Genomic DNA, 27,590 nt, shown 5'->3' with positions numbered 1-27,590 from the left:
TCTTCCTGCACAGTATGCAGACTTACTTTTTTTTCTTCAAATAAATCATTTGACATTACATGGCGCTTAAGAATGAATACAAATGAAAGAAATAAACACAATGAAATCAGGAATTCAGGTCAAGCTGCAGTTCCTTAATCAGCCAGCAGGAGGCAGTATTGTCTGAGAATATCAGGGTTCGAACCTATTTCAATTTATTTGACCTGGAGAGATGAACATTTACAAGAAAAATAGTGATGTAAACAGAATGACACTATGATTGTGCTTAATGACATACTGATTGATGGCTGTCAGTGCCCGTTACCTGCTGTGCTTGTAGTCTGTGCTGCAGCTGCAGTCTGAGTGCATTCGGTTGAGTTGGGACGCTTCCGGGAGGCCGGAGACCTGGTCTGGGCTGCATGCGGATCATGGGAAATCCTGGCCTTTGCCCTCCAACTCCCCCAATAGCATGGTAAACAGCATCCTGCATCGGCGCGAAGCCTCCTGGTGTGTTATGGGAAGGTGGAGTGGCATACTGCTGCTGAGGGTAAAGGGGCTTCTGGTCCATTAGCAGGCTTTGATCCTGACCTGGGAACAGCTCTGTGTCTAATGACGGTGCCTGAGAGAAAAACACACACAACATACAGTCATCAACAATAAACCATGACAGACTTGGGCAGGGGTGGCACGGTGGTGTAGTGGTTAGCGCTGTCGCCTCACAGCAAGAAGGTCCGGGTTCGAGCCCCGTGGCCGGTGAGGGCCTTTCTGTGTGGAGTTTGCATGTTGTCCGCGTGGGTTCTCTCCAGGTGCTCCGGTTTCCCCCACAGTCCAAAGACATGCAGGTTAGGTTAACTGGTGACTCTAAATTGACCGTAGGTGTGAATGTGAGTGTGAATGGTTGTCTGTGTCTATGTGTCAGCCCTGTGATGACCTGGCGACTTGTCCAGGGTGTACCCCGCCTCTCACCCGTAGTCAGCTGGGATAGGCTCCAGCTTGCCTGCGACCCTGTAGAACAGGATAAAGCGGCTAGAGATAATGAGATGAGATGAGACTTGGGCAGATTTGCTATTCTGTTCTAGAGTTGAAAGTATACAGCATGAGAAAGGGCAAGAAGAAGTGCATGAATAAGAACAAGGGCAACAGCAGCAAGAATAATAGGAGAAGGACAAACTGTAGGAATGGCAAGAGAAAGAGGAGCGAGAGAACAGGGAAGAAAGCAGGACAAAGAGAAAAAGAAAGCGACAGGAAGTGGAGGCGGTGGGGAGAACTGGAGAGAGGTTGGAAGAAAGCAGGTGTAACAGCAGGAGAAAGAGGAAGGAAGAGCGTGAAGGAGGCAGGGATAAGAGCGGGAGGAACAGTTGGAGAAAGGGGAAAGAGCAGGAAGAAGAAACAAGGTAAAGCAGGGGAACAGGCGTAGCAGGAAGACGAACAGGAGAAAGGGCAGGAAGAAGGGCAGAAGGAACAGCTGGAGACATTGGAACAGCAGGAGGAAGAGAAAGAGCAGGGAAAAGCAGGAGGGAACTATAGGAGGAGGAGGAGGAGGAGTTACCTGTCCCACGAGTGCTGGAATGCCCAGAGCTCGATCAATCTCCTCCAGACCATCAAAGTCTTTGAGGGCAGTGTAGAGCTGATTCAGTAAAGCACCTTCATCAGCGGGACCTTCAGCTGCACACAGCGCGTCATCCTGTGGTGTACCATACAGGGACCTGACGCACGCACACACACACAAACAAACAACCATATATGAACTGACCTAAAACATGCATGTGCAAGAAGAAATTTAACAAACATTTTATCATGGTTTACATTATTGTCTGAAATATACAGCCAGTCAGAATATGCCCCAACACCCCGGGAGCCGGGCGGCACGGTGGTGTAGTGGTTAGCGCTGTCGCCTCACAGCAAGAAGGTCCGGGTTCGAGCCCCGTGGCTGGCGAGGGCCTTTCTGTGTGGAGTTTGCATGTTCTCCCCGTGTCCGCGTGGGTTTCCTCCGGGTGCTCCGGTTTCCCCCACAGTCCAAAGACATGCAGGTTAGGTTAACTGGTGACTCTAAATTGAGCGTAGGTGTGAATGTGAGTGTGAATGGTTGTCTGTGTCTATGTGTCAGCCCTGTGATGACCTGGCGACTTGTCCAGGGTGTACCCCGCCTTTCGCCCGTAGTCAGCTGGGATAGGCTCCAGCTTGCCTGCGACCCTGTAGAACAGGATAAAGCGGCTAGAGATAATGAGATAATGAGATGAGACCTCGGGAGCCTCTTCCTGTGTGGAGCAGGACACGTGTTGCTACTGAAGTGTCCGTGAAAATAATACCATGAGGAGTTTGTGATATATAACTGGTCATCGGGCAATGCATACTGTGCCCAATTTGTCTATATCTGTGTGTGTTACCTGTTAGGATCTGCAAATGCCACCTGCTCGATGGGTATCATGCTGTCAGGCCACGGAGCTGTCTGATTGGGTGGAGCTGTTTGATTGGGTGGAGCCTGTTGCTGTGGAAATGTAGGGCCTGCCAGACTCATGTCCATTTCCATAGACTGGGCTGTAAGAGGTATGAGAGAGAGGGAGAGAAACACACACACACACACACATAAGGGGACACACATGAACACACCCTAAATAATAACTGATTAGACATAATCTGCATTTTGCAGACCCTGAGTATATGTATATGTATATCTGTAGGAAATGCATACCACTGGGCATCATCTGGCCCTGCAGCATGGGCCTGGCTCCTGGTTGGCTGCTGGGTCTCATTGGCATGTTTGTGTTTTGCACCATGCGTCCCTGCAGCGCCCCCTGAGGGGAGGAACTGCTCACACCCTGAGACGCCCAAACATCTGAGAGATAGAATGAGAGAGAGAGAGAGAAAAAAACACACCTGTAGATACAATAATAATGTCTCTATTGATATTAAGCGTCATGAACGTTTGCTTAAAGTCGCTTACCTGCCATGTTGGCCTGGTTGGTCATGATGCCCTGATTTGCCATCATGCCTTGCTGCTGCTGGATGAGTGAATACGGAGTGGTGTTCCTCATCACTGGATACTGACCCGGTGAGCCTTTAGCTGACGCATTCATGTCCAAAGACACACTCCGCATGGGAGGAACACGACCTGGAGGCCTCGGGCCACTGAAATCTAAAAGAACCCGCGCGCACACATACACATACAGACACATGCATGCACACACGCATTACGCAAGCTAAAGTGATAAATGATTCATTGCACTCAATATAGAATATGATCAAAAAGTTCTGTGACAGTTCCTGTTGCGAACGAACGGAGTGTGGCACGTTCATGGTCATATGCGTACAGCAGGAGCGGGCAGTACCTTTCCTGAGTCAGTATGCCGCGTGACACTGCACTTTCAACATCAGGACCTGTTTTACATGCATTTTTTGTGAAAACATGCACATGCGTGAACAGCTTGTAGTGGAGACTGTGTGTGTGTGTGTGTGTGTGTTCCCACACTAATCTTTAATTAACATGCGTGAGAGTATGAGATAGACAGGGCTAAGTCACATACTGGGATTGTTTGTGAATGTGTGTGTGTGTGTGTGACACCCAAAATTTGAGCTGAACATCTGTGCATGAAAACTCACACACACACACACACACACACACACACACACACACACACACACACACACACACACAACACGTACAGAGCTGTGAGTGTGGATGTGGTGTAAACAAGTAGGTGTAGCGCGCCAGTACAGACAAACAGCGTTTACTGCTTGAATAACAGCGATTGAAGAGGGGAAGAAATGCAAAAATGTAAGCATGAATATAAACTAGGGCTGTAACGATACACCCAACTCACGATTCGATTCGTATCGCGATTTTTGACCCACGATTCGATACGCCCACGATTTTTTTAAAAATGTTTTTTTAAAGTAGTAAATTTGACTTATTAACATTTACTTACTTACATTAACTATTGAATAACAAATAATTCAGACCACTGCAGAGAATGAGTAATATGTATGCAAAAATGAACAAATGTATATCCAAAGATTGTTTTATTTCTCAAAATAATACTGTTGAGCCGGAAGCTCTGTTTTTTTCGGTTCTGAAAAAGTCATTTTTCCAAATCGTGTAAATCCGTTAAGATTTTTTTTTGGGGGGGGGGGGGGGGGGGGGGGCTCTCTCACTGTCTCACTCTCATAGGGCCAATGATTTTCTGTGATCGCGGAAAACAGATGGAAATTACGGAATTTTTATGGTGAAACATTGCTCGCGTGTCAAAATGTAACTGCCGCAGAAGGCTTCCGCCCAAGCAGACATGCCTTCAGTGTTGCCAGATATTGCTAACGTTTTCCACCCCAAAATATGTTCAAAACCAGCCAAAAAGCACCTAAACCTGCCCAATCTGGCAACACTGCATGCCTTTCCGGTCAAGTGATTGTGATTGGCTTGTGGCACACCTAGCCAGCCAATGAGCTGCTTGTTTACAGATTCGCTCCCCGCGTCGCAACCAGAATGGCGACCGCTTAAAAGAAATGAATGCTCTGCCAGTGGCGAGTGTGGACGTTGTGTGACTCGCAGAAGATTGTCGCAGGTCGGCGAAAAAACGACTTACTAATAGATATAAAAAAATAAAAGTAATTTAAGTAAGTTTAAAATGTAATTTAAATAAAAAGTAAAGTATTCATAAATTGAAGTTTGGAAGCGCCTCTGTTTTTGGGCTGAGGAGAAGTTTGAAAGGGTGTACCGCGATTCTGCCTTCTTGTATCGCGATACGGATCGTGGCTCTGCGTATCGCAATTTCGATACGCATATCGTTACAGCCCTAATATAAACACAACGTGCCGTCCACCTCTCCTTGGCGTGTGAACAAAACATGACCATAGCTGAGGAAATATTATTTGGTTGGCGAAGCATTCTCAGCACAGCAGTGACACTAAATTGGTAGTGTGTGTTGTTTCTCTGTTGTACGTCTCTAAAGCTGCACGCAGATTACTTTCTAAAGCATTGTGAAAAAGTTGGAAAGGCTGACTCGGCTTGTTGACTTGCTCCGTCCTAATTTTGTAGTGGATTTCCATGAATTGTACGAAAGTTGCTTTGTTAGAGAAACTGGCAAAAATTTGTCTCATCATCATCCTCATAAATGACCTATGATGAAAATTCATCAGGGTGGCTGTGGACTTTCATGCAATAAGCCTGGACCTCTGCAGAGTAGGTTGTGTATGTGTGTGTGTGTGTGGGAGGGGGAGAGCGAGAGAGCGAGAGAGAGATCGAGACCCACTCTGTACTGCTCTGGGCTGGACCCCGCCCTCTCCTGTGATCTGCAAAATGTCATTGATGATTGCTTGCTTATCAACGGCAGCTGGCAGTGACATGGGACGAGCTTCGGAGAAAAAACCTGGCTGACTGTTCTGCAGGTCGTCCAAGATATCATCCAGCTCACTGGACTGTAGAAAAACACACACACACAACACACATGTATACAGTATTATTCTATCCACATTCACTGGATATGAGCAATCGTGCGCTCTGATTGGCTACTCTACTATGAGGCTATCAGCTCATATACCATGAGAAGAGAAAAACAAAATGGCAGTGTGTTGCTGAACCAACTGAGGACGAAATAAAAACTCTACTTGAAAATAAAACCCTAAAATACGCAAAAAAAAGCAACAAAATATGGAATAAAAGTATTTAATGGTAAGAACGTATATATATATATATATATATATATTAGTGCTGTCAAGCGATTAAAATATTTAATCGCGATTAATGTCGCGACTGTCATAGTTAACTCGCGATTAATCGCAATTTAATCGCACATTTTTGTCACATGAAAAACCATTGTAATTCTCTTATCAGCATAAAAAAGTGAATGGGCTTGCTCACCGTTCGAACTACGGGGGTACACGGGGGATCCGAGATCCCCTGAAACAGACATGAGATCCCTTGAAAACATGATTTGGGAAATGTTGGGGGGTCTCTAAAATATTGGCATAATGATGTTTATTGACATAGCAATCGTGTGTAACGGGAAGCATTTGCATATCTGAAGTGAGCGCGCGATGGAGATCCGCGCTCTGAGACAAGCGCAAGCACCCCCCCCAAGGGAAAATAAGGGACCCCCCCCCGAAAATATCGGCATAGTTCGAACACTGGCTGTACCAATGTTTTTTTTTTTATTGCAGAGCATAACACGTCTTGTCACAGCCACTGCAAAGTGGGGCTGGAGCCGCCGATGGGAAAACGAAACCTAAGCCGAGCACCATGGCTCTTCGGGGGAGGGCAGAGGACTCTGGCTGTGTGGGGCGTGGCATCATGTCACAGAGCGTTAATCTCGCGATAAAAAAATTATCTCCGTTAAAATTGAGTCAAGTTAACGCGTTAATAACACGACATTTTTGACAGCACTAATATATATATATATATATATATATATATATATATATATATATATATATTTTTTTTTTTTTTTTTTCAAGAATGATTATTATAGCATTTTTCACAAATCGCTACTGTCATTTTGCCAGTTTGTTTACATTTTAAGAGGAAATGATTTTGGAGGACATTTTGTATAAAGTTTTTATTTACTGAATTTGCGAAAAATAAAAATTAAACTGTTATGTTTCTCAAAATCCAGTGAATGTGGATATAATAAAGCAGTTATTCCACTCAATCTCGTCATACATGGCTTATAGCCGACTCGACGCTCCGTACCTCAGTGGCTCTCAGTTCATATACAACTCGATTTTGTGGAATAACTGTTAACTGTGCAAAAGGATTAGGCACACATACAGTGGTGCTTGAAAGTTTGTGAACCCTTTAGAATTTTCTATATTTCTGCATAAATATGACCTAAAACATCATCAGATTTTCACACAAGTCCTAAAAGTAGATAAAGAGAACTCAGTTAAACAAATGAGACAAAAATATTATACTTGGTCATTTATTTATTGAGGAAAAGGATCCAATATTACATATCTGTGAGTGGCAAAAGTATGTGAACCTTTGCTTTCAGTATCTGGTGTGACCCCCTTGTGCAGCAATAACTGCAACTAAACGTTTCCGGTAACTGTTGATCAGTCCTGCACACCGGCTTGGAGGAATTTTAGTCCATTCCTCCGTACAGAACAGCTTCAACTCTGGGATGTTGGTGGGTTTCCTCACATGAACTGCTCGCTTCAGATCCTTCCACAATATTTCGATTGGATTAAGGTCAGGACTTTGACTTGGCCATTCCAAAACATTAACTTTATTCTTCTTTAACCATTCTTTGGTAGAACGACTTGTGTGCTTAGGGTCGTTGTCTTGCTACATGACCCACCTTCTCTTGAGATTCAGTTCATGGACAGATGTCCTGACATTTTCCTTTAGAATTCGCTGGTATAATTCAGAATTCATTGTTCCATCAATGATGGCAAGCCGTCCTGGCCCAGATGCAGCAAAACAGGCCCAAACCATGATACTACCACCACCATGTTTCACAGATGGGATAAGGTTCTTATGCTGGAATGCAGTGTTTTCCTTTCTCCAAACATAACGCTTCTCATTTAAACCAAAAGTTCTATTTTGGTCTCATCCATCCACAAAACAATTTTCCAATAGCCTTCTGGCTTGTCCACGTGATCTTTAGCAAACTGCAGACGAGCAGCAATGCTCTTTTTGGAGAGCAGTGTCTTTCTCCTTGCAACCCTGCCATGCACACCATTGTTGTTCAGTGTTCTCCTGATGGTGGACTCATGAACATTAACATTAGCCAATGTGAGAGAGGCCTTCAGTTGCTTAGAAGTTACCTTGGGGTCCTTTGTGACCTCGCCTACTATTACACGCCTTGCTCTTGGAGTGATCTTTGTTGGTCGACCACTCCTGGGGAGGGTAACAATGGTCTTGAATTTCTTCCATTTGTACACAATCTGTCTGACTGTGGATTGGTGGAGTCCAAACTCTTTAGAGATGGTTTTGTAACCTTTTCCAGCCTGATGAGCATCAACAACACTTTTTCTGAGGTCCTCAGAAATCTCCTTTGTTCGGGTCATGATACACTTCCACAAACATGTGTTGTGAAGATCAGACTTTGATAGATCCCTGTTCTTTAAATAAAACAGGGTGCCCACTCACACCTGATTGTCATCCCATTGATTGAAAACACCTGACTCTAATTTCACCTTCAAATTAACTGCTAAGCCTAAAGGTTTACATACTTTTGCCACTCACAGATATGTAATATTGGATCATTTTCCTCAATAAATAAATGACCAAGTATAATATTTTTGTCTCATTTGTTTAACTGGGTTCTCTTTATCTACTTTTAGGACTTGTGTGAAAATCTGATGATGTTTTAGGTCATATTTATGCAGAAATATAGAAAATTCTAAAGGGTTCACAAACTTTCAAGGACCACTGTAAAGAAATGCTGTAGAGACCAAAAATGGCTTAAAAATAATGAAATGAAAGGTTTCAACATTAAACAAATACTATAAACAGCAGTAAGCCATAATAAATGAAATAAAGTCAGTATTTGGTGTGAGACGACACTTTGCTTTAAAAAAAAAATAGTAGTCTCAGGTACAGTGAGTGCAGTTTGATAAGGAAATGAGCTGTAGGTTTTACTGAGCATCTTACAGAACCAGCCACAGTTCTTCTGGACACTTTGACTGTCACACTCGCTTCTTCATTTTGCACCAAAACCCAGCAGCCTTCATTATGGTTTCTTTTTTAATCTGAAAAGTGCTCTCTTATGTAATATGCTGCTCAGATACAAACTTTTATTTTTCTGTAACATTTAATTCTGTGCTGGAAAAATGTACAAGTCATAAAATAGAAATCTATAAAGTTTGTATAAAAAAAAATAGGGTGCCTAAGACTTTTGCACAGTACTGTATATATACACCTTCTTGTACCTAAATTCTTGTGTCACAGAAAAATTCACTGTAGCCCTTTGTATAAAGTGAGCAGAAACACCTTCATCTGCCATTTTGACAAGGAAACTATAACTGCAATGCCTTGTGTGTAAGTCACCATCACTTCCAACCAGGTCGGACCTTACCTGCTCTGCCTGTTCATATCCTCCATCAGGTTTCTCCTTCTTCACAGTGACCATGTTACTGCCCTCCACTTTAATCTCTCCCGCCTCCGTCTTTATCCCCTTGTCCTTAATCGTGTTCTCATCATTGTCCAGCAGATAGCGCAGAAGAGCATTGTCCTTTTTTTTTGGACTCACAGCTTCCTGTTTAATGATGTCGGCCACGTTGGTTCCGTCATGGCTCGGTTCTTTGCCCGTCGCCTCGGCTGTAATTTTCGCCAAGTCCACCGGCGACGTGCTATTCTGCAGGAGCCGGTGCAGGATTTTGTGCTTCTCCTTTAAGGACGTAGCACTGGCTCCTGACGTGCCAGGTTGATGTCCAGTCATCAGTTCTTTCTCAGGTGCTGGTGAAGGCGAGGAGGACGACTCCAAACTCTCATTTTTAGTAGTGAGAAGCTGGAGGAGTTTTGTGTGCCCTTTGTTTTCATGGATCTTATTTTCGTCCGAGCCGTTGAATTGACCCAGGTTGCCTTTATCATCCCTTTGATGCCCGTTGTTGTCGTTTGCATGCCCGTCATGCCCATTTCCAGTTTGCTCCGACTCGCCAAATGATTCCATCTTGGGCAACGCTTGAGAACCAACTCCTCCCGAGGCTGGTGATTCTAATTTTTTGGAATCAGGTGAGCCCAGAGACTGGCTCATTGACTGATTAATTGATTGGCACTCGCTAAGAGCCTGAAGGGCATTAAGGGAACTGCTAGTGAACACTTGACTACCGCTGTTGCCCGGGCACATGCTTGCAGGTGAATGGAGGGGATTGGTGGGGACAAACTGGGCTGGAGGTAAACGTGGCGAGCTGGTTACCCCAGGACTGGGGCGATGTGATGGGCTGCTCATTTTCATTGGGTATCCAGTGCCCTGAGTGGTACCTGGGCAGCCAAAACGGAAATCTTTATGGGCTCCTGGAGATGAAAAGGCAGGTGTGTTGCTACTAACGATGCCCTCCTGACCCTGAGCATTTCCGCTCATTGGGTTAGGGGAGGTCATTGTGGTCAGTGGGGTCATGGGTTTGCCCAGGTCAGGAGCCATGCCACATACAGTTGGCTCTCTGGGGAAAGGGCAGAAATATTTTTCAATAAATATTTAAACATTCCAAACCATTATTTTGCTAGACTGCTTTGCGCGCGCACACACACACACACACACACACACACACACACACACACACACACACACACACACAGTGCACCTTTGGAGAATGTGTAATGACATGTAAAGCTGTGGCTCGTTGGTGGCTGGAGAGCGGACGAGTTTGCTCTTGGTGTGAGCCGAGACGATGGTGCCATCCGAGAGGGAGAACCGATAGATGGGACTGAAAGCCTGGCCGTGTCTCAGTACTACACACAGGAAACACACACACAAGCACCCAGTTTGAACACACTCTTACAGTGGAACATCAGCTCCAAAAGTCCAAGTGCACAACCAGGAGCTATTATTATTTCATCATTAATCACCTTAATTTACGTTTGAATAAACAAGTTTGTTAGACTAAGTAAAACATCTTCACTTCTCAAAGGAAGTGAAAGTAAAATTATTTTTATCCAGTGGACCAGGGAAGTTCACATGAAAATAAACAGACTGGGTCCTAGAAAGGCTCGTTTTACACCATCATCAGCACTTTACCAGTGGATAAATCATGACAGCGCTGGAACTGCATCCGTTAACTGAAGAAATCTTGTTGGATAAATATTATTTTTAACTGTACATGTACACAGCATTATTCTATCCACAGTCACTGAATATAAGCAATCGCACGCTCTGATTGGCTACGCTACTACTAGGATATCAGCTCATATACCGTGAGGAGAGAAAAACAAAATGGTGGCGCGTGCTGCTGAACCAACCGAGGATGAAATAAAATCTCTACTCGAAAACAAAACCCCAAAAATTGTTATCAAGTATTTAAAAGAAACAGAAATAGCAAAAAGAATATAGTTTTTTTCCCCCAATATCTCCTGTTCCACGCTATAGCCCAGTCGTTGGCGGTAATGCACCTTTAAGTTGGTTTGCCAACCGCCAAAAAACCCTAAGGAAGAAGGAAAAACCCCAAAATACAAAAAAATAAAAATATGGAATGAAAGTATTTGATAGTAAGAACATTTTATTTTTTTCAAGAATTATTATTATTACATTTTTCACAAATTGCTACTGCCATTTCACCGGTCTGTTTACATTCTAAGTGGAAATGATTTCGTCGGATGTTCTGTATGAAGTTTTTATTTATCAAATTTGCAAAGAATAAAAATGCTCTGTTTCTCAAAATCCAGTGAATGTGGATAGAATAAAACAGTTATTCCACTCAATCTCGTCGTACATGGCTTATAGCCGACTCGGTGCTACGTACCTTGTCGGGTGTCAGCTCACGTACAACTCAGTTTCATGGAATAACTGTTAATTATTTTATTGTTATAGTACAATTATATTAAGGTCAAAGACCTTCTTGCTGGTGACGTTTGGCGTAAGAAATATCTCCATCATTCTGTAGGTGAAAGCGTTGGATACATCTCCTTACTAAGTCTTCCCATCCAGGCTTCATAGATGCTCGTAACATAGTGGTGTCCAATGACGTGATCTTCCCTACACACACACACACACACACACACACACACACACACACACACACACACACACAGAAAGCTTCTTTCATAGTCTGATTTTTGTACCTTGTCTATAACCTGTTAACATATTTCAAATGAAAGCACAGAACTTTCCCATGTTGGTCAGTATGAATTACTTCACAGCGCTGTCGAACCTGATTGGTCCGAAGGTGTTGATTAATGTTCTGTAACAATAACTCTGATTTATTTTGGGCCACATCACATCCTGTCATTGATTACGTAATATTCTTTAACGCCACATCCCCTGCTGATGTCATAATATGTGTTGACCAATCACAGCCTTCTCTTCCATTCTCAATAAGCAGAAGTGTGTAGCCTACTGGAGAGGCAGGTGTCACTTTTGCTCTCTCTTTTCTTACTTTCTTTTTAGTTCACTGCAACACAAGATTTTGTTCAGGGAATGCACCTCTATATTAATTTTTATAAGTGTTTTCACTAGTCTCTATCCGTCTTCTGCTTTTTCTTCACACTGAGTGGTTCTTTTGTGGCTGCAAAGTGACTCATTGTGGTGTGTGTGTATGTGTTGGCATAGTGTTACCTTGGAGATCTTGCCGTGTGGTGAAGCTCTCGTGTGTGGGGAGCATCGGTCGCTCCTTCATAGGTACTCTCCTCGCTACACAGATCAGACACGACTGCAGATCTGCAGAGAGAGAAAGCAAGATGAAGAAAAAGAGATTTGACCTGCAATCAATTTTGAATTATATGGTGGGCCTGTGATGTGTGTGTGTGTGTGTGCATGCATGTGAGGGAGAGAGAGAGACCAATAGGAGCTACAGGACAGAACATGACCTTTGAGCTGTATGTTGCCCTGGTAACACTGTAGACATCCATTTAGAGACTCCATCAGTCTCATGCACACCCACGCACCCACACCAACACCCACACACTCCCCTATCACCTGATACTGGCTCTGTTCCATGCATTATCGTTCCTATTGCTTTCAGTAAATCTCACTGGCTGTGGTGTATGTGATATGAATACACAGTGTGGCGCTCCTGTTAATGTTCATTCTTGGCTCATGAATGTTCAATACACATTTGAGTGTGTAAAAGCGTGTGTACAAGGTAGAGGTACTCGATACACTTGTGTACTAGCCTGGCTAACGCGACTTCAAAGCTCTGTGAGCATTTGGTCTGGCAAAGATATTAAGCCCAACCGTTTCCCAAAGCGCGTGGTTGACCCGCCTCCCTGAAATGCCTCAGTTTGCTACTGGTCGAAGCCAGAAAAGGCTGTGACGAAGCTTAAACCAATCACATCACTCTTTCCTCTGACGTATGTGACGCGACGGGGCTAACTGGTAGATTAAACCATAGACATCCTATTATTAAACTCTTACCGAAGCCGGTCGGGAGCAAGGCGAAAACGTCCTTCCTTTCAATAAATACCTCCAGGGCTGCTCTTTGCTCCGTTTTCAATGAGAACTTCCCGTTGAATGCTTTCAATACAGCATTCGTGAATGAAGCGCTTCCGGCATAGATTCTGTAAACAATCTATGGCTTCTGGTCGCAGTTCTACTACGTCACTGCCTTGAACACGCCTCTACCCAGGGCCGTTGGAGATGCTCAAAGTTGATTGGTTCCCGATTTTTCGGGAGCTTGGAAATGCTGTAGATAGCCTGCCTGGCCAGACTAAGCTCGGAACAGGCCCTCGTGTTGCGTCACGCTTAGGATGGGCGGGCCCAGGCTACTTGTGTACATCCCTGCCCATAAGTGTGGAATGTTCTGAGTCAGATCTATATGAAAAGTTGCTAAAACAATGTTGGCACACGCTTGAAATCAATCATAGGAAGCTAGCAGCAAAGACGTACGTGTGTGTGTGTGTGTGTGTGTGTGTGTGTGTGTGTGTGTGTGTGTGTGTGTGTGTGTGAGAGCGCTGAGGAAGATTCCAGAACAATGTACAAAGCTGTACAACTTCAAGAATAATGTTTAATCTGTGATTAAATCTAGCAGCATATTCTCTGAGTAGAAATGACTATACAGCGATAACCATTGTAAACAATTTATTATTTTATTACTTATTGTATAAGAGGAAACAAACCATGTATGGTCTAATTCCTGACCCTCGTGCTCACTTGCTGAAAAATAAGCCTGTGGTATGTGATTAGTGAGTCGTGTTTTCTCACCCTCTCCCTCCTCTTTAATGGATTTCGGTTCTGAGACAGTGAAACACTGCATGGTTTCATATTTCTGTGCCTCTTGCTCCTGCGCCTCCTCCAGGTTCACCAACATGCGGCACGTAAACGAGTGACTGTTCCTCCTGGAGCCGTCGCTCGACCACGGAACGCCATTCACTGACACACAGCAACATGAAAGAATAAATACAGAGAAAAAACAACAACAAATAATAATATCATAATTATATTATAAGTTACAAGACTTACTACAATAGAAGTCAATCTTACTATACTTTACTACACTATATGTTACTATTCTTCGAACTCTTATAGTTGCATGTCATGGTATTATAAGCTACTAATCTATAAGCTAGTACTCTTTTTGTATGTTGGAAAACACATTATTGTGCATTATATCATCATAGTAGAAACTACTATAATATAGGCTAATATACTTTTTATAGTACAAGGCACTATACTAAAACTAACATGCTTGCTATATTTTATCAAACTATAAGCCTACTACACTCACTACACATTACCATACTGTAAGTTATATTCTAAGCAAATATACTAACTTATACTATACAAATATACTAACTATACATTCCTGTATTATACTTTTTGCTCAGATCGCAAATACTATAGCACAAGCTGATATACTTACTATACTATTAATAATGATACTGTAACCTTCTATATGTACTGTATATTACATGTATACTATGGTTTACAATATAAAATAGCAATCAACTGTAAGTTACTGTAGTATAATGTAATGTATTATAAATTACTATAGTTACTACAGTGGTGCTTGAAAGTTTGTGAATCTTTTAGAATTTTCTATATTTCTGCATAAATATGACCTAAAACATCAGATTTTCACACAAGTCTTAAAAGTAGATAAAGAGAACCCAGTTAAACAAATGAGACAAAAATATTATACTTGGTCATTTATTTATTGAGGAAAATGATCCAATATTTAAAGAACAGGGATCTATCAAAGTCTGATCTTCACAAGACACGTCTGTGGAAGTGTATCATGGCACGAACAAAGGAGATTTCTGAGGACCTCAGAAAAAGCGTTGTTGATGCTCATCAGGCTGGAAAAGGTTACAAAACCATCTCTAAAGAGTTTGGACTCCACCAATCCACAGTCAGACAGATTGTGTACAAATGGAGGAAATTCAAGACCAATGTTACCCTCCCCAGGAGTGGTCGACCAACAAAGATCACTCCAAGAGCAAGGCGTGTAACAGTCGGCGAGGTCACAAAGGACCCCTGGCTAACTTCTAAGCAACTGAAGGCCTCTCTCACATTGGCTAATGTTAATGTTCATGAGTCCACCATCAGGAGAACACTGAACAACAATGGTGAGCATAGCAGGGTTGCAAGGAGAAAGCCACTGCTCTCCAAAAAGAGCATTGCTGCTCGTCTGCAGTTTGCTAAAGATCACATGGACAAGCCAGAAGGCTATTGGAAAAAATTTTCTGTGGACAGATGAGACTAAAATAGAACTTTTTGGTTTAAATGAGAAGCGTTATGTTTGGAGAAAGGAAAACACTGCATTCCAGCATAAGAACCTTATCCCATCTGTGAAACATGGTGGTGGCAGTATCATGGTTTGGGCCTGTTTTGCTGCATCTGGGCCAGGATGGCTTGCCATCATTGATGGAACTATGAATTCTGAATTATACCAGCAAATTCTAAAGGAAAATGTCAGGACATCTGTCCATGAACTGAATCTCAAGAGAACATAGATCATGTAGCAAGACAACGACCCTAAGCACACAAGTCGTTCGACCAAAGAATGGTTAAAAAAGAATAAAGTTAATGTTTTGGAATGGCCAAGTCAAAGTCCTGACCTTAATCCAATGGAAATGTTGTGGAAGGACCTGAAGCGAGCAGTTCATGTGAGGAAACCCACCAACATCCCAGAGTTGAAGCTGTTCTGTACGGAGGAATGGGCTAAAATTCCTCCAAGCCGGTGTGCAGGACTGATCAACAGTTACTGGAAACGTTTAGTTGCAGTTATTGCTGCACAAGGGGGTCACACCAGATACTGAAAGCAAAGGTTCACATACTTTTGCCACTCACAGATATGTAATATTGGATCATTTTCCTCAATAAATAAATGACCAAGTATAATATTTTTGTCTCATTTGTTTAACTGGGTTCTCTTTATCTACTTTTAGGACTTGTGTGAAATTCTGATGATGTTTTAGGTCATATTTATGCAGAAATATAGAAAATTCTAAAGGGTTCACAAACTTTCATGCACCACTGTACTTACTTACTGTATGTTATTATAGTAGAAGCTGCTATGCTATAAGCTGATGTATTTACTATAAGTAACTACACTGCAACCCATGATACTTACTGCATATGTGTACTATAATCAACTGTATAGGTAACGACACAGTAACCCGCTATATTCACTGTATATGTATACTGCGATCAGCTATATTAAATATCAATACACTTACTATACTCTAAATCTACTACACTATAAACTACTACACTTACAAGGTTACTGTAGTATATGCAGCAAAAAGCGAGTATACTACCTACTATACTATAGTTACTTCAAGTGACTATATATTTTAGTATATAATACTAAAATACTGCTACGTGTACTAACTATAAAATACTATGAGTAAATATTGTACTTATTGTAAAATACTACCATGTACTAACTAGAGTATAAGAATCTACACTGTAACCTGGCATACTTACTGTGTATTACATATTTATGATCCACTATCTTAAATGGCAATATACTTGCTGTAAGTTATTATATTTGATTCTTATGTCCTTATATTACAAACTACTATACTTACTATGCTACCTTAGTATATGCAGCTATAAGCTAATTTACCTCCTATATAAGTTACTATACTTACTGTATGTTTATAATTCTACACTGCTATACTATGAGCTAATGCACTTATTACTTTACTATATTTTACAATAATTTCCTGTACTATAAGTGAATAAACTTCTATAACCTTTATAATTATAATCAAGTCTAAGAAATGTCAACTATTAGGCTAATTAAAAAGGTAAAAGAGGAGCGTGTGAATCAGTTTGTTTACCGAGTGATTTCGGCAGCAGGTTCTTAATAAACTCTGTGTGGTCTCCTACGTGTAAAATGCTGTAAACACTTGTGTTCATAAGCTCCTCCTGATTGTAACGCAGGTACTGGGACACATTTTCCGACACAAACACAATCTTCCCGTCCATGTTCACCACAAAGAAGAAGCCATCCAAGGCCTAGAACAGGAAAAAAAAAAAAGAACACCCAGTAAATTTAACCTTAATTCTTAAACAATCTTTAACAGAACATAAACTAGGATATGCATGAGAGCATAATCATATACTCTATAGGTCTCTCAGGATATCAGGAGGAAGCCTGTCATTTATTGCATAGGAAGTATTTCTCACATAAACAGGCAGAGAAGTGACGGGAGAAAGGGAACGGCTGAATAAGACTTTGAAAACAGTGAAATGGTGTGCTTCTGGCAATTGGTGATGTCACGGGTATGTCAGCTGAGTGATCTTTACCGAAGTAATATATGGGAAATTTAATCAAGACGCAATACTTTGTTTTACAGAGAAATTCATAAGTTATGTGTTTATCATTAGCTACTTACGTGAAGCATAATCTCTCACTGCAATGCTAGTAACACTTAGCCTGGCAAGCCAGACTAAATGTGAATATTTAGTCTGGCCTCGATCCGTAGACATTTCTGAAGGGTGGGGGTGGAACAAACCGCTGCCTTTCAAACTGTCTCTGTGCGTATAGGCCAACGCTCTGACCAATCAGCGCAACAGTGACTGTGACGTAGTCAGAGCAACAGAAAGCAGTGGGGGAGGCCTTGAAATAAATAATTTTTCAAATGCGTATTAATTAATAAACAGGTTCTAGATATTAAGAAGTTTGGAGATAATGACCACAAGTTTGGAGTCTGTACCACATACTTAACATGCACTCTTTTTTCAAGTGTTTTTCAAGGGTTTGCTTCAACTGTTTTTGAGAGTTTTTATTTAGTGGTGTTTGGTGAAATAATTTCCCTTACATTTAAAATAACGGGAAAATAAGAAACAATCAAAAAGTAATGTTTCAAAGCTGTTTATTAATTCTTCGTACTGCACAAACTAGCCCCATCCTTTTGGCTACGAGCGGAGCAGCTGGTAGATCAGACTTTTGCCATAGCCGGTCGGCAAAACAGCGAAAACGTCCTTCTTGAAAAGGAATGAGCGGAGAGCCTCTTCCTGCTCATGTTTCAACGAAAACTCCAAGTCTAATTCTTCTAAAACTGATTCCAAAGCGGAATCAAACGAGCGCTGTTCTCTAGCCGTAGCCATCTTTCCTGTTGTGCTTTCTCCAGCGTCGCGCAGCTTTGTCGTCACTCCTGCAAAAGCCCGCCCAAAGAATCCAAACAAAAACCTTGCGTTGTGATTGGCGGGCACGATTTGATGCCCGGGGTGTTTTTGTTTATATGGTGCGAGGCTAGACCCACTCGCTAGGCAAAAATATTTTTGGCCGCTAGGCGAGTGGGTCTAGTTTACTAGGCTAAGTAACACTACAAACGTTATTATTCTATCCACATTCACTGGACATGAGCAATCGCATGCTCTGATTGACTACTCTACTACTAGGATATCAGCTCATATACCATGAGTAAAGAAAAACAAAATGGTGGAGCGTATTGCTGAATCAACCGAAGATGAAATAAAAACTCTACTCGAAAACAACCCCCCCCCCAAAAAAGTGACAAAATATGGAATAAAAGTATTTGATGGTAAGAACGTATTTTTTTTATTTTTCAAGAACTATTATTATCGCATTTTTCACATATTGCTACTGTCATTTCGCCGGTTTGTTTACACTCTAAGCGGAAATTATTTTGTCAGACGTTTTGTGTGAAGTTTTTATTTATCGAATTTGCAAAAAATTAAAATGAAAAATGCTCTGTTTCTCAAAATCCAGTGAATGTGGATCCAGTTATTCCACTCAATCTTGTCATACATGGCTTATAGCCGACTTGGTGCTACGCGCCTCATCAGCTATCAGCTCATGTACGATTCAATTTCGCGGAATAAGTTAAATATCTCAGGACTGAACACTGAAACACTGCTCACAATGCTACTGTTGCTCTGCCTTGCTTGTTTTTTTTCCCTCTTTTTCTTGACAAACTGTTTTATGAGACACACATTATCTCGGGTGTGACGATTTACTACAATCTGGCCATGCACAGCCGTGATGGTGTTCATGCACACGCTTCAGCTTATATTCTCCTGTTAAAAAATAAGCTCATCAGAGCTGGGATGATAAAACAGCGCCTCACACAGAGAAGTGTATTCACTGAGTCAGTATCAAGTTCATGGGTCATAGAGGCCACAATTAACCCCGTGTTAACATTTAACATTCGCAAAACGTTCTTTGTAAATATATCCTGACCTTGTTTCGTTCAAAGTGATGTTTGCATGACAGACATGAAAGCAGGTAAAGTAGCTCTGTGTGTGTGTGTGTGTGTGTGTGTGTGTGTGTGTGTGTGTGTGTGTGTGAGAGAGAGAGAGAGAGAGAGAGAAAAACAGAGACAGCCTTAAGACCTGCAACAGCTGCTCGCCCTCATTCCCAATGCAGATTACAGGCTGCAGCTCTATCAGTGTGTGTCCTGTGCACAATGTGTGTGAGTGGGTTTTGAAAAGTAGCACTTGCAGTGTCTGACAAGGACGAGTCGGACGAGCGTTAATTGAAGGAGCACTGCATCACTGAGCATGTGTTCCCTTCTTAGCGACACTCTTTTCCATTGCCCCAAGCTGTCTCTATAGATCTGATAGAAAGACAGCTGACTGTAAATCCCTAATCGCGCATCTCTTTATCTTAGTGTCTACAGGTATCAAGTTGCATTTAATATGCTTCACGACCTTGTTAAAGCTACTTAAAAATAAATGAACCAGTTATGATTTATGATGCATGAAGGAAAAAAAAATGGACAGAAAGGCAAGAAAACAAAACTGGAAAATCTTCCACAAATTTGGATTAGTTAGCGGGGACACATTCTACCCAGCAAGTGTATCTCCTGTTCTATTTATGGTCGTGTCTGTATTTCCTCAACATGTCTCTCTTTTTCAGAACCTACAGACATCCAGTGCTCTATGATGATTGAATTAAGAATCCTGATGGAAACCTCAAAGCGCCTGTCCACTCTTGGGAATTCTCCTGATATATATGTGTGTGTGTGTGAGAGAGAGAGAGAGAGAGAGAGAGAGAGAGAGAGAGTGGAAAAAAGAGATGGATGGAATGTGACACCACTAACATCACATTTCTGCTTCAGATTTACAAACAATAGTCATTTCCTAATAAATGTTTGATATCACTTTGCTTCTCTGTGGTACAGTTAAATGTTAAAATGAAGAGAGATGCAGGAGAGAGAGAGAGAGAGAGAGAAACGTGGCCTCTGATGTTCATATTAAGTACATAGTGCAGTGTAAACACACGCAGTGCTGACTCCACCTCTATCAATTTACACAACAGCCTGTTCAGAAATGTACTGATAGATGAACATTAGAGTGAACATGCCGCTCGGCTCCGTCCCAATTCACCACCCCATGGTGCTTATATAACCAACCCTACTACAGAGGGGAGAACGGTTGAGCTGCCAGGCTGAGTGGTTTCGACACACACTTACCAGAACAGAGAGGGCAAACCACATGCACGCACACAAACGCGCACACATGCACACTATGACTCCAGACCAGTTAAAAAAACACCCTCAAATGAATCAAATTAATATCAAATAATATATTAAATAAAACCTGCTGAATCAAATGCATTGAATCAAACTGAAAGCAAGTAAATGGAATCAAATAAACTGAATCATGTGAATTGACTCATCAATCAAATCTGGGAACTCAACTGTCCCCAATTAAGTTTGTGAAAAAAAACAAATCTAGGGTTTTTCTTTTTTTTTTTTTTTTTGCCAGTGCACATCAACCCGCTGTCGCCTATCGCAGAAAGGGAGAACACTAACACATGCATCCTCCGACACACAAAGCCAAACTGCTTCTCAGGCTACGTGACAGTGCAGTGCAACACACTCAGGAAAGTGCGATCTGCGTACTTCCTAATACACGAGGCACACAGGCACCATGATTGGCTAGTGTCACTTTGATTGACAGGTGAAAGAGTAACACCATCCCTCCCACCCAGAGAGTAAAGCCAGCTACACTCTCACTAACTGTGTTTCCATCAAGCTGCTTAAAGGAACAGTCCACCGTACTTCCATAATGAAATATGCTCTTATCTGAATTGAGACGAGCTGCTCCGTACCTCTCCGAGCTTTGCGCGACCTCCCAGTCAGTCAGATGCGCTGTCACTCCTGTTAGCAATGTAGCTAGGCTCAGTACGGCCAATGGTATTTTTTGGGGCTGTAGTTAGATGCGACCAAACTCTTCCGCATTTTTCCTGTTTACATAGGTTTATATGACCAGTGATATGAAACAAGTTCAGTTAAAAAAATTGAAACGTAGCGATTTTCTATGCTATGGAAAGTCCGCACTATAATGACAGGCATACTAACACCTTCTGCGCGCTTCGGCAGCGCATTGATACGGAGCTCAGATATCAATGCGCTGTCGAAGCGCACAGAAGGTGTTAGTACGCCTGTCATTATAGTGCGGATTTTCCATAGCATAGAAAATCGCTACATTTCAATTTGTGTAACTGAACTTGTTTCATGTCACTGGTCATATAAACCTATGTAAACAGGAAAAACGCGGAAGAGTTTGGTCGCATCTAACTACAGCCCCAAAAAATACCGTTGGCCATGCTGAGCCTAGCTACATTGCTAACAGGAGTGACAGCGCGTCGGACTGACTGGGAGGTCACGCAAAGCTCGGACAGGTACGGAGCAGCTCGTCTCAATTCAGATAAGAGCATATTTCATTATGGAAGTACGGTGGACTGTTCCTTTAATGTACAATTTAAAATTGTGAACTAAAAAATGAGTAATGGAAACGTGACGTTTGGAAAAAGACTGAAATATTGCAAAAAAGGTTTTATGCTCGCATGAGGTGGTTTTTCCAGACGATTCAATAAAGCAACGTTTAACTGTCGTGAACATTTTTCGCATTTAAGGTCACATGACATGACGAGCAAAATGAAATGCTACCTTTCTGAAAAAGAAGCTATTGCGAGAGGATAACTCCACACAGAAAGACCCCAGGGTTTGAACCCAGAACCTTCTTGCTGTGAGGTTCGAACAGTGCTAAACAATGCACCACATGCTGCTCCATTCACAGTTGTGTTGTCAAATTTTTTTAAAACATCACTTTTATGTTGCACAAAACTGCATGTCCGGCTGTGGCACTTTAGGGATTCAAATTTGTAATCGCTTAATGACAGGGCAAACACCATGTCAAAGTGGAATGAAGTTACGAATTAAACGAAGCCAGTAGAATCATGACAACTGAATGAACTCAACTGAATCAAATCAACTGACTCAAGAAATTCAAATCAAAATAAATGAATCCAATTAACAAAATCAAGTTATTTGAATCGAGATAACTGAATCATCCCAACTGTTTTTTTTTCCTTCATACAAACTTTGTTATAGAGCTCTATTTTATGACTTGTACATTACCGAGTCAGTACAAAAACATCTTAGAGTCCAAACGTTCGTTTTCCAGCACAAAATTAAATGTCACAGAAAAAAAAGTGGTGGTGTAGTGGTTAGCGCTGTCGCCTCACAGCAAGAAGGTTCCGGGTTCGAACCCGGTGGCTGGCGAGGGCCTTTCTGTGTGGAGTTTGCATGTTCTCCCTGTGTCTGCGTGGGTTTCCTCCGGGTGCTCCGGTTTCCTCCACAGTTCAAAGACATGCAGTTAGGTTAACGTGGGGTGGCCTTGGACTGAAGTGCCCTTGAGCAAGGTACCTGACCCCTGACTGCTCCCTGGGCGCTCTGGTGTGGCTCCCCACTGCTCTGGGTGTGTGTGTGTGCGTGTGTTCACTGCTTCAGATGGGTTAAATGCAGAGGATGAATCTCACTGCACTTGAAGTGTGCATGTGACAAATAAAGGCGGCTTCTTCTTAAAATGAAGAAGCGAGTGTGACAGTCAAAGTGTCCAGAAGAACTGTGGCTGGTTCTGTAAGATGTTCAGTAAAACCTACAGCTCATTTCCTTATCAAACTGCACTCACTGTACCTGAGACTACTTTTTTTTTAAAGCAAAGGGTCGTCTCATACCAAATATTGACTTTGTTTCATTTATTATGGCTTACTGCTGTTTATAGTATTTTTTTAAATGTTGAAACATTTCATTATTTTGAAGCCATTTTTGATCTCTACAGCATTTCTTTACACGTGCCTAAGACTTATGCACACTACTGTGTATTTGAAGATGGGTGTGGTTTCAGAGACTCCCACTCAAGGGTGGGGGCTGGAGGAGGTGGACCGCCTACCTATTGTTAGACAGCGTTAACATTGTTTAAATAGAAATTCCATGATGTAGAGAAGTAACAAACAGTCGACTCGACGTCAGCATCGGCCTTGGAAGGTTCAGGATGATTTTAACCAGTAGATGGGATTTTGAACCATTTTCAAGCCATAAAATGTCAGTTTTTACAAAAATAGTCATTCTGTCAATATTACCACCGGCACTGATGGGGTTCATCAGAGTACAGTCACATTGTTTATTTTACAGCTCAATAACAGATTTATTCATATTTGTAAACTTTAAAGCACTCTGAAAGTACAAAAGCACTAACGTTTAAAAGTATGAATACTGCATTGTTTATTATCAGTAATATGATTACCAGTACTCTTTTGGCCATCAAGTGGTGCTTACAGTGGTGCTTGAAAGTTTGTGAACCCTTTAGAATTTTCTATATTTCTGCATAAATATGACCTAAAACATCATCAGATTCTCACACAAGTCCTAAAAGTAGATAAAGAGAACCCAGTTAAACAAATGAGACAAAAATATTATACTTGGTCATTTATTTATTGATGAAAATGATCCAATATTACATATCTGTGAGTGGCAAAAGTATGTGAACCTTTGCTTTCAGTATCTGGTGTGACCCCCTTGTGCAGCAATAACTGCAACTAAACATTTGCAGTAACTGTTGATCAGTCCTGCACACCAGCTTGGAGGAATTTTAGCCCATTCCTCCGTACAGAACAGCTTCAACTCTGGGATGTTGGTGGGTTTCCTCACATGAACTGCTCACTTCAGGTCCTTCCACAACATTTCCATTGGATTAAGGTCAAGGCTTTGACTTGGCCATTCCAAAACATTAACTTTATTCTTCTTTAACCATTCTTTGGTAGAGCGATTTGTTCTCCTGATGGTGGACTCATGAACATTAACATTAGCCAATGTGAGAGAGGCCTTCAGTTGCTTAGAAGTTAGCCTGGGGTCCTTTGTGGCCTTGCCGACTATTACACGCCTTGCTCTTGGAGTGATCTTTGTTGGTCGACCACTCCTGGGGAGGGTAACAATGGTCTTGAATTTCCTCCATTTGTACACAGTCTGTCTGACTGTGGATTGCTGGAGTCCAAACTCTTTAGAGATGGTTTTGTAACCTTTTCCAGCCTGATGAGCATCAACAACGCTTTTTCTGAGGTCCTCAGAAATCTCCTTTGTTCGTGCCATGATACACTTCCACAAACATGTGTTGTGAAGATCAGACTTTGATAGATCCCTGTTCTTTAAATAAAACAGGTTGCCCACTCACACCTGATTGTCATCCCATTGATTGAAAACACCTGACTCTAATCTCACCTTCAAATTAACTGCTAATCCTAGAGGTTCACATACTTTTGCCACTCACAGATATGTAATATTGGATCATTTTCCTCAATAAATAAATGACCAAGTATAATATTTTTGTCTCATTTGTTTAACTGGGTTCTCTTTATCTACTTTTAGGACTTGTGTGAAAATCTGATGCTGTTTTAGGTCATATTTATGCAGAAATATAGAAAATTCTAAAGGGTTCACAAACTTTCAAGCACCACTGTATATCTACATGTGTGTGTAATGTGTTCACACTGGGAAATTCAGTGAGATGTTGGACACTATTAATACCCGAATGATGTCCTAAAACTGCACATAAACACTTCTTGTGCTCCACAGTTGCAGCTGCTCTACATAGAAGATGCAGTGGACCATAAGACACAGCTGTGAATTATAGTCAAAAACACAGCAGCACCATGGACGGATGGTGTTTCCGTTGCAGTGCATCTCCATCTCCAGGACATGAAATACCGTCCAATGACCGTTTCTGTGTTCTGGAATTGATGTATGTTTTCAGTTTGAGGCTGCATCACATTACTACACAGTGAAGTAGACAGTACAGTATAGCAATGCACTGCCTAGCGTGGAATTTGAGACGGAGCCAAAGTTTTTTTTTTCCTGAGTGTTTAATTAGTCACTGTCAAAAGTGCAGGTGTGTATCATCCTTCTGTTCTATACTCTCACAGACGGAGAAAGAAAACACACACGTGCGCGCACACACACACACACACGGTATTTTTAGCATCCGCTGTGTGTATACATCCATGCCGGACCGCTGGAGCTATAAATATTCCCTGATAAGCCGTATGGTGCGTTTATGTATGCAGCTCAGCCTGTTTGCTTGAATATTCAACACATATTCATCATTACAATCGCAGGGTAATGTAATTAATTATACCCCTACCTTCTATAATAAGTTAACAGACTTTTTTTTTTAAACCAAATCATTAAATTTGAGACCTGGAAGCTTTTAATACACAAAAAAATGCATGATGTAGCCACAAGGAGGATGGCATGTCCCTGTTTGAACACATTTGAATTTTCATAATTATTACATATTTTGAGGGGGGAAAAACACAAAACATCAATATTTAAATATTTAAAATGTATAAGATGTCCTACTTTTAGTCACATACCAAATCGAGATATAAGTTCTATAACTACGATCAGGATTTTTAGCTTTCTCACTTCAGTAAGGAGTAAAACACTTCAGAAGCATGTGCTTATAGGAAACTGATCAACGACAGGTTTTGTGATGCAACCCAAAGTTAGCAGTGTTTTATTCTGATTGTACTACAGCATTTAAAAAAAAAATTTAAGAAGTAATGACATCAGACTTTTTAATGTTGGAACGTCATGTTAGTCCTGTTACAGTGGAGCGCTGTTATAACACAGTAGCTGGGATCCAAAGAATCCGACCGTGTTATGAGTGAATCTGTGTTATAATGGGATGGAAAACATTCTATGAGCTTTATTTATTAGATAAACCAGTCCCCGGAAGATATCCAACGAAGAAATGGCAAGAACTACGATCGTTTTTACCATGCTGATAATGCTTTTTTTTAATTATTGACTGTCAATGTAATAAATGATATGTAATAAAATATTTTGTTGCCTGTTACGTCCGCACGCGTTCACGCCTGTGCGCTTCAAAATCTCACTCGCACGCTCTGAGCAGCGCGTAGCTCAAAGACTGATTACATGCACCTATTCCAGTTTAGAGCAATGGATGCTTATGTATGTTATTAAAGAAATTTTGTTTACATATGTACGCATGTGGGGCGGCACGGTGGTGTAGTGGTTAGCGCTGTCGCCTCACAGCAAGAAGGTCCGGGTTCGAGCCCCGTGGCCGGCGAGGGCCTTTCTGTGCGGAGTTTGCATGTTCTCCCCGTGTCCGCGTGGGTTTCCTCCGGGTGCTCCGGTTTCCCCCACAGTCCAAAGACATGCAGGTTAGGTTAACTGGTGACTCTAAATTGAGCGTAGGTGTGAACGTGAGTGTGAATGGTTGTCTGTGCCTATGTGTCAGCCCTGTGATGACCTGGCGACTTGTCCAGGGTGTACCCCGCCTTTCGCCCGTAGTCAGCTGGGATAGGCTCCAGCTTGCCTGCGACCCTGTAGAACAGGATAAAGCGGCTACAGATAATGAGATGAGATGAGATGTACGCATGTATAAAATAAACGTATTCTTTACAAAACTCGTTTTTTCTATAGTGACATCCTATGTTTGCACTGCAAGGTATTAAAAAGTCAAGTTTTGGCCTGCTCTGAACAACTGCAAGCATAATTCTATACAGCATAGCAGCACCGCTGAGTTAATTACAAGTCATTAAAAAATCACAGTAGCAGTGAGAAGAATATGGACGATCGTGTAATAATTAACTGCGTGTAATAACAAATAAACGAGAAGTGTTCAAAGAATAGAACGATGATTATCATGCAGCAAGCACAGTTCAGGCATAGCGCATAACACGGCACATTTTAGTCCTTGGTTTTACTGAAAACGTCTATAACCTTCGTTTGTTGAAATCTCCTGTGGGCTTGTGGTCAGACGAAATGAAGCATGTTTCACAGATGTATGACGTTCACCACAGAAGTATCGCTGCATTCAAACATTCTTACTGCATTTTCAAGTAACTCTCCTTCCGAGTCTGAGACCGTTGAGTTCTCCAGTGCAGCTGCATAAAATGAAATGTAAATATTGGGAGCCATGAGTTGACCGTGTTACAACGGTTTTTGTATAATAGTGATCCGTATTATAACGGCGCTCGCTCCACTGTTATCAGCTATAAACAGTCATTCCCTCAGCAGCCTCTCTTTCTCTCTTTATTCAACTTACAATGTCAAGAAGCTGCAAAGCACAATGTCCTAAAGTCTTTTATGCGAAGCTATACTGTAGTAGTCTGGCTAACGCAACTTCAAAGCTCTGCGAGCATTGGTCTGGCAAAGATATTAAGCCCAACCGTTTCCCAAAGCACGTGGTTGACCCGCCTCCCTGAAATGCCTCAGTTTGCTACTGGTCGAAGCCAGA

At 41.8% G+C, this 27,590-nt stretch overlaps 1 protein-coding gene across 1 annotated transcript in view; it reads right to left on the bottom strand.

Moving 5' to 3' along the window:
* Positions 1-27,590, bottom strand: part of ncoa2 (nuclear receptor coactivator 2) — a 131,876-nt gene that overhangs the window by 24,868 nt on the left and 79,418 nt on the right. The window contains exons 6-17 of the mRNA XM_060899970.1: positions 16,853-17,030; positions 13,767-13,934; positions 12,183-12,284; positions 11,463-11,603; positions 10,216-10,363; positions 8,991-10,074; positions 5,226-5,391; positions 2,924-3,115; positions 2,672-2,815; positions 2,367-2,517; positions 1,529-1,685; positions 305-598 (exon numbers count right to left, since the gene is read on the bottom strand). Of these exons, the coding sequence (XP_060755953.1) occupies positions 305-598; positions 1,529-1,685; positions 2,367-2,517; positions 2,672-2,815; positions 2,924-3,115; positions 5,226-5,391; positions 8,991-10,074; positions 10,216-10,363; positions 11,463-11,603; positions 12,183-12,284; positions 13,767-13,934; positions 16,853-17,030 (2,925 nt within the window). The remainder of the gene's footprint in view (positions 1-304; positions 599-1,528; positions 1,686-2,366; positions 2,518-2,671; positions 2,816-2,923; positions 3,116-5,225; positions 5,392-8,990; positions 10,075-10,215; positions 10,364-11,462; positions 11,604-12,182; positions 12,285-13,766; positions 13,935-16,852; positions 17,031-27,590) is intronic.

The sequence above is a fragment of the Neoarius graeffei genome, chromosome 19 (genome assembly GCF_027579695.1).
Source record: "Neoarius graeffei isolate fNeoGra1 chromosome 19, fNeoGra1.pri, whole genome shotgun sequence".
NCBI lineage: Eukaryota > Metazoa > Chordata > Actinopteri > Siluriformes > Ariidae > Neoarius > Neoarius graeffei.
The sequence above is the reverse complement of the archived record's forward strand: the minus strand, read 5'-3'. Positions and strand labels throughout refer to the sequence as shown.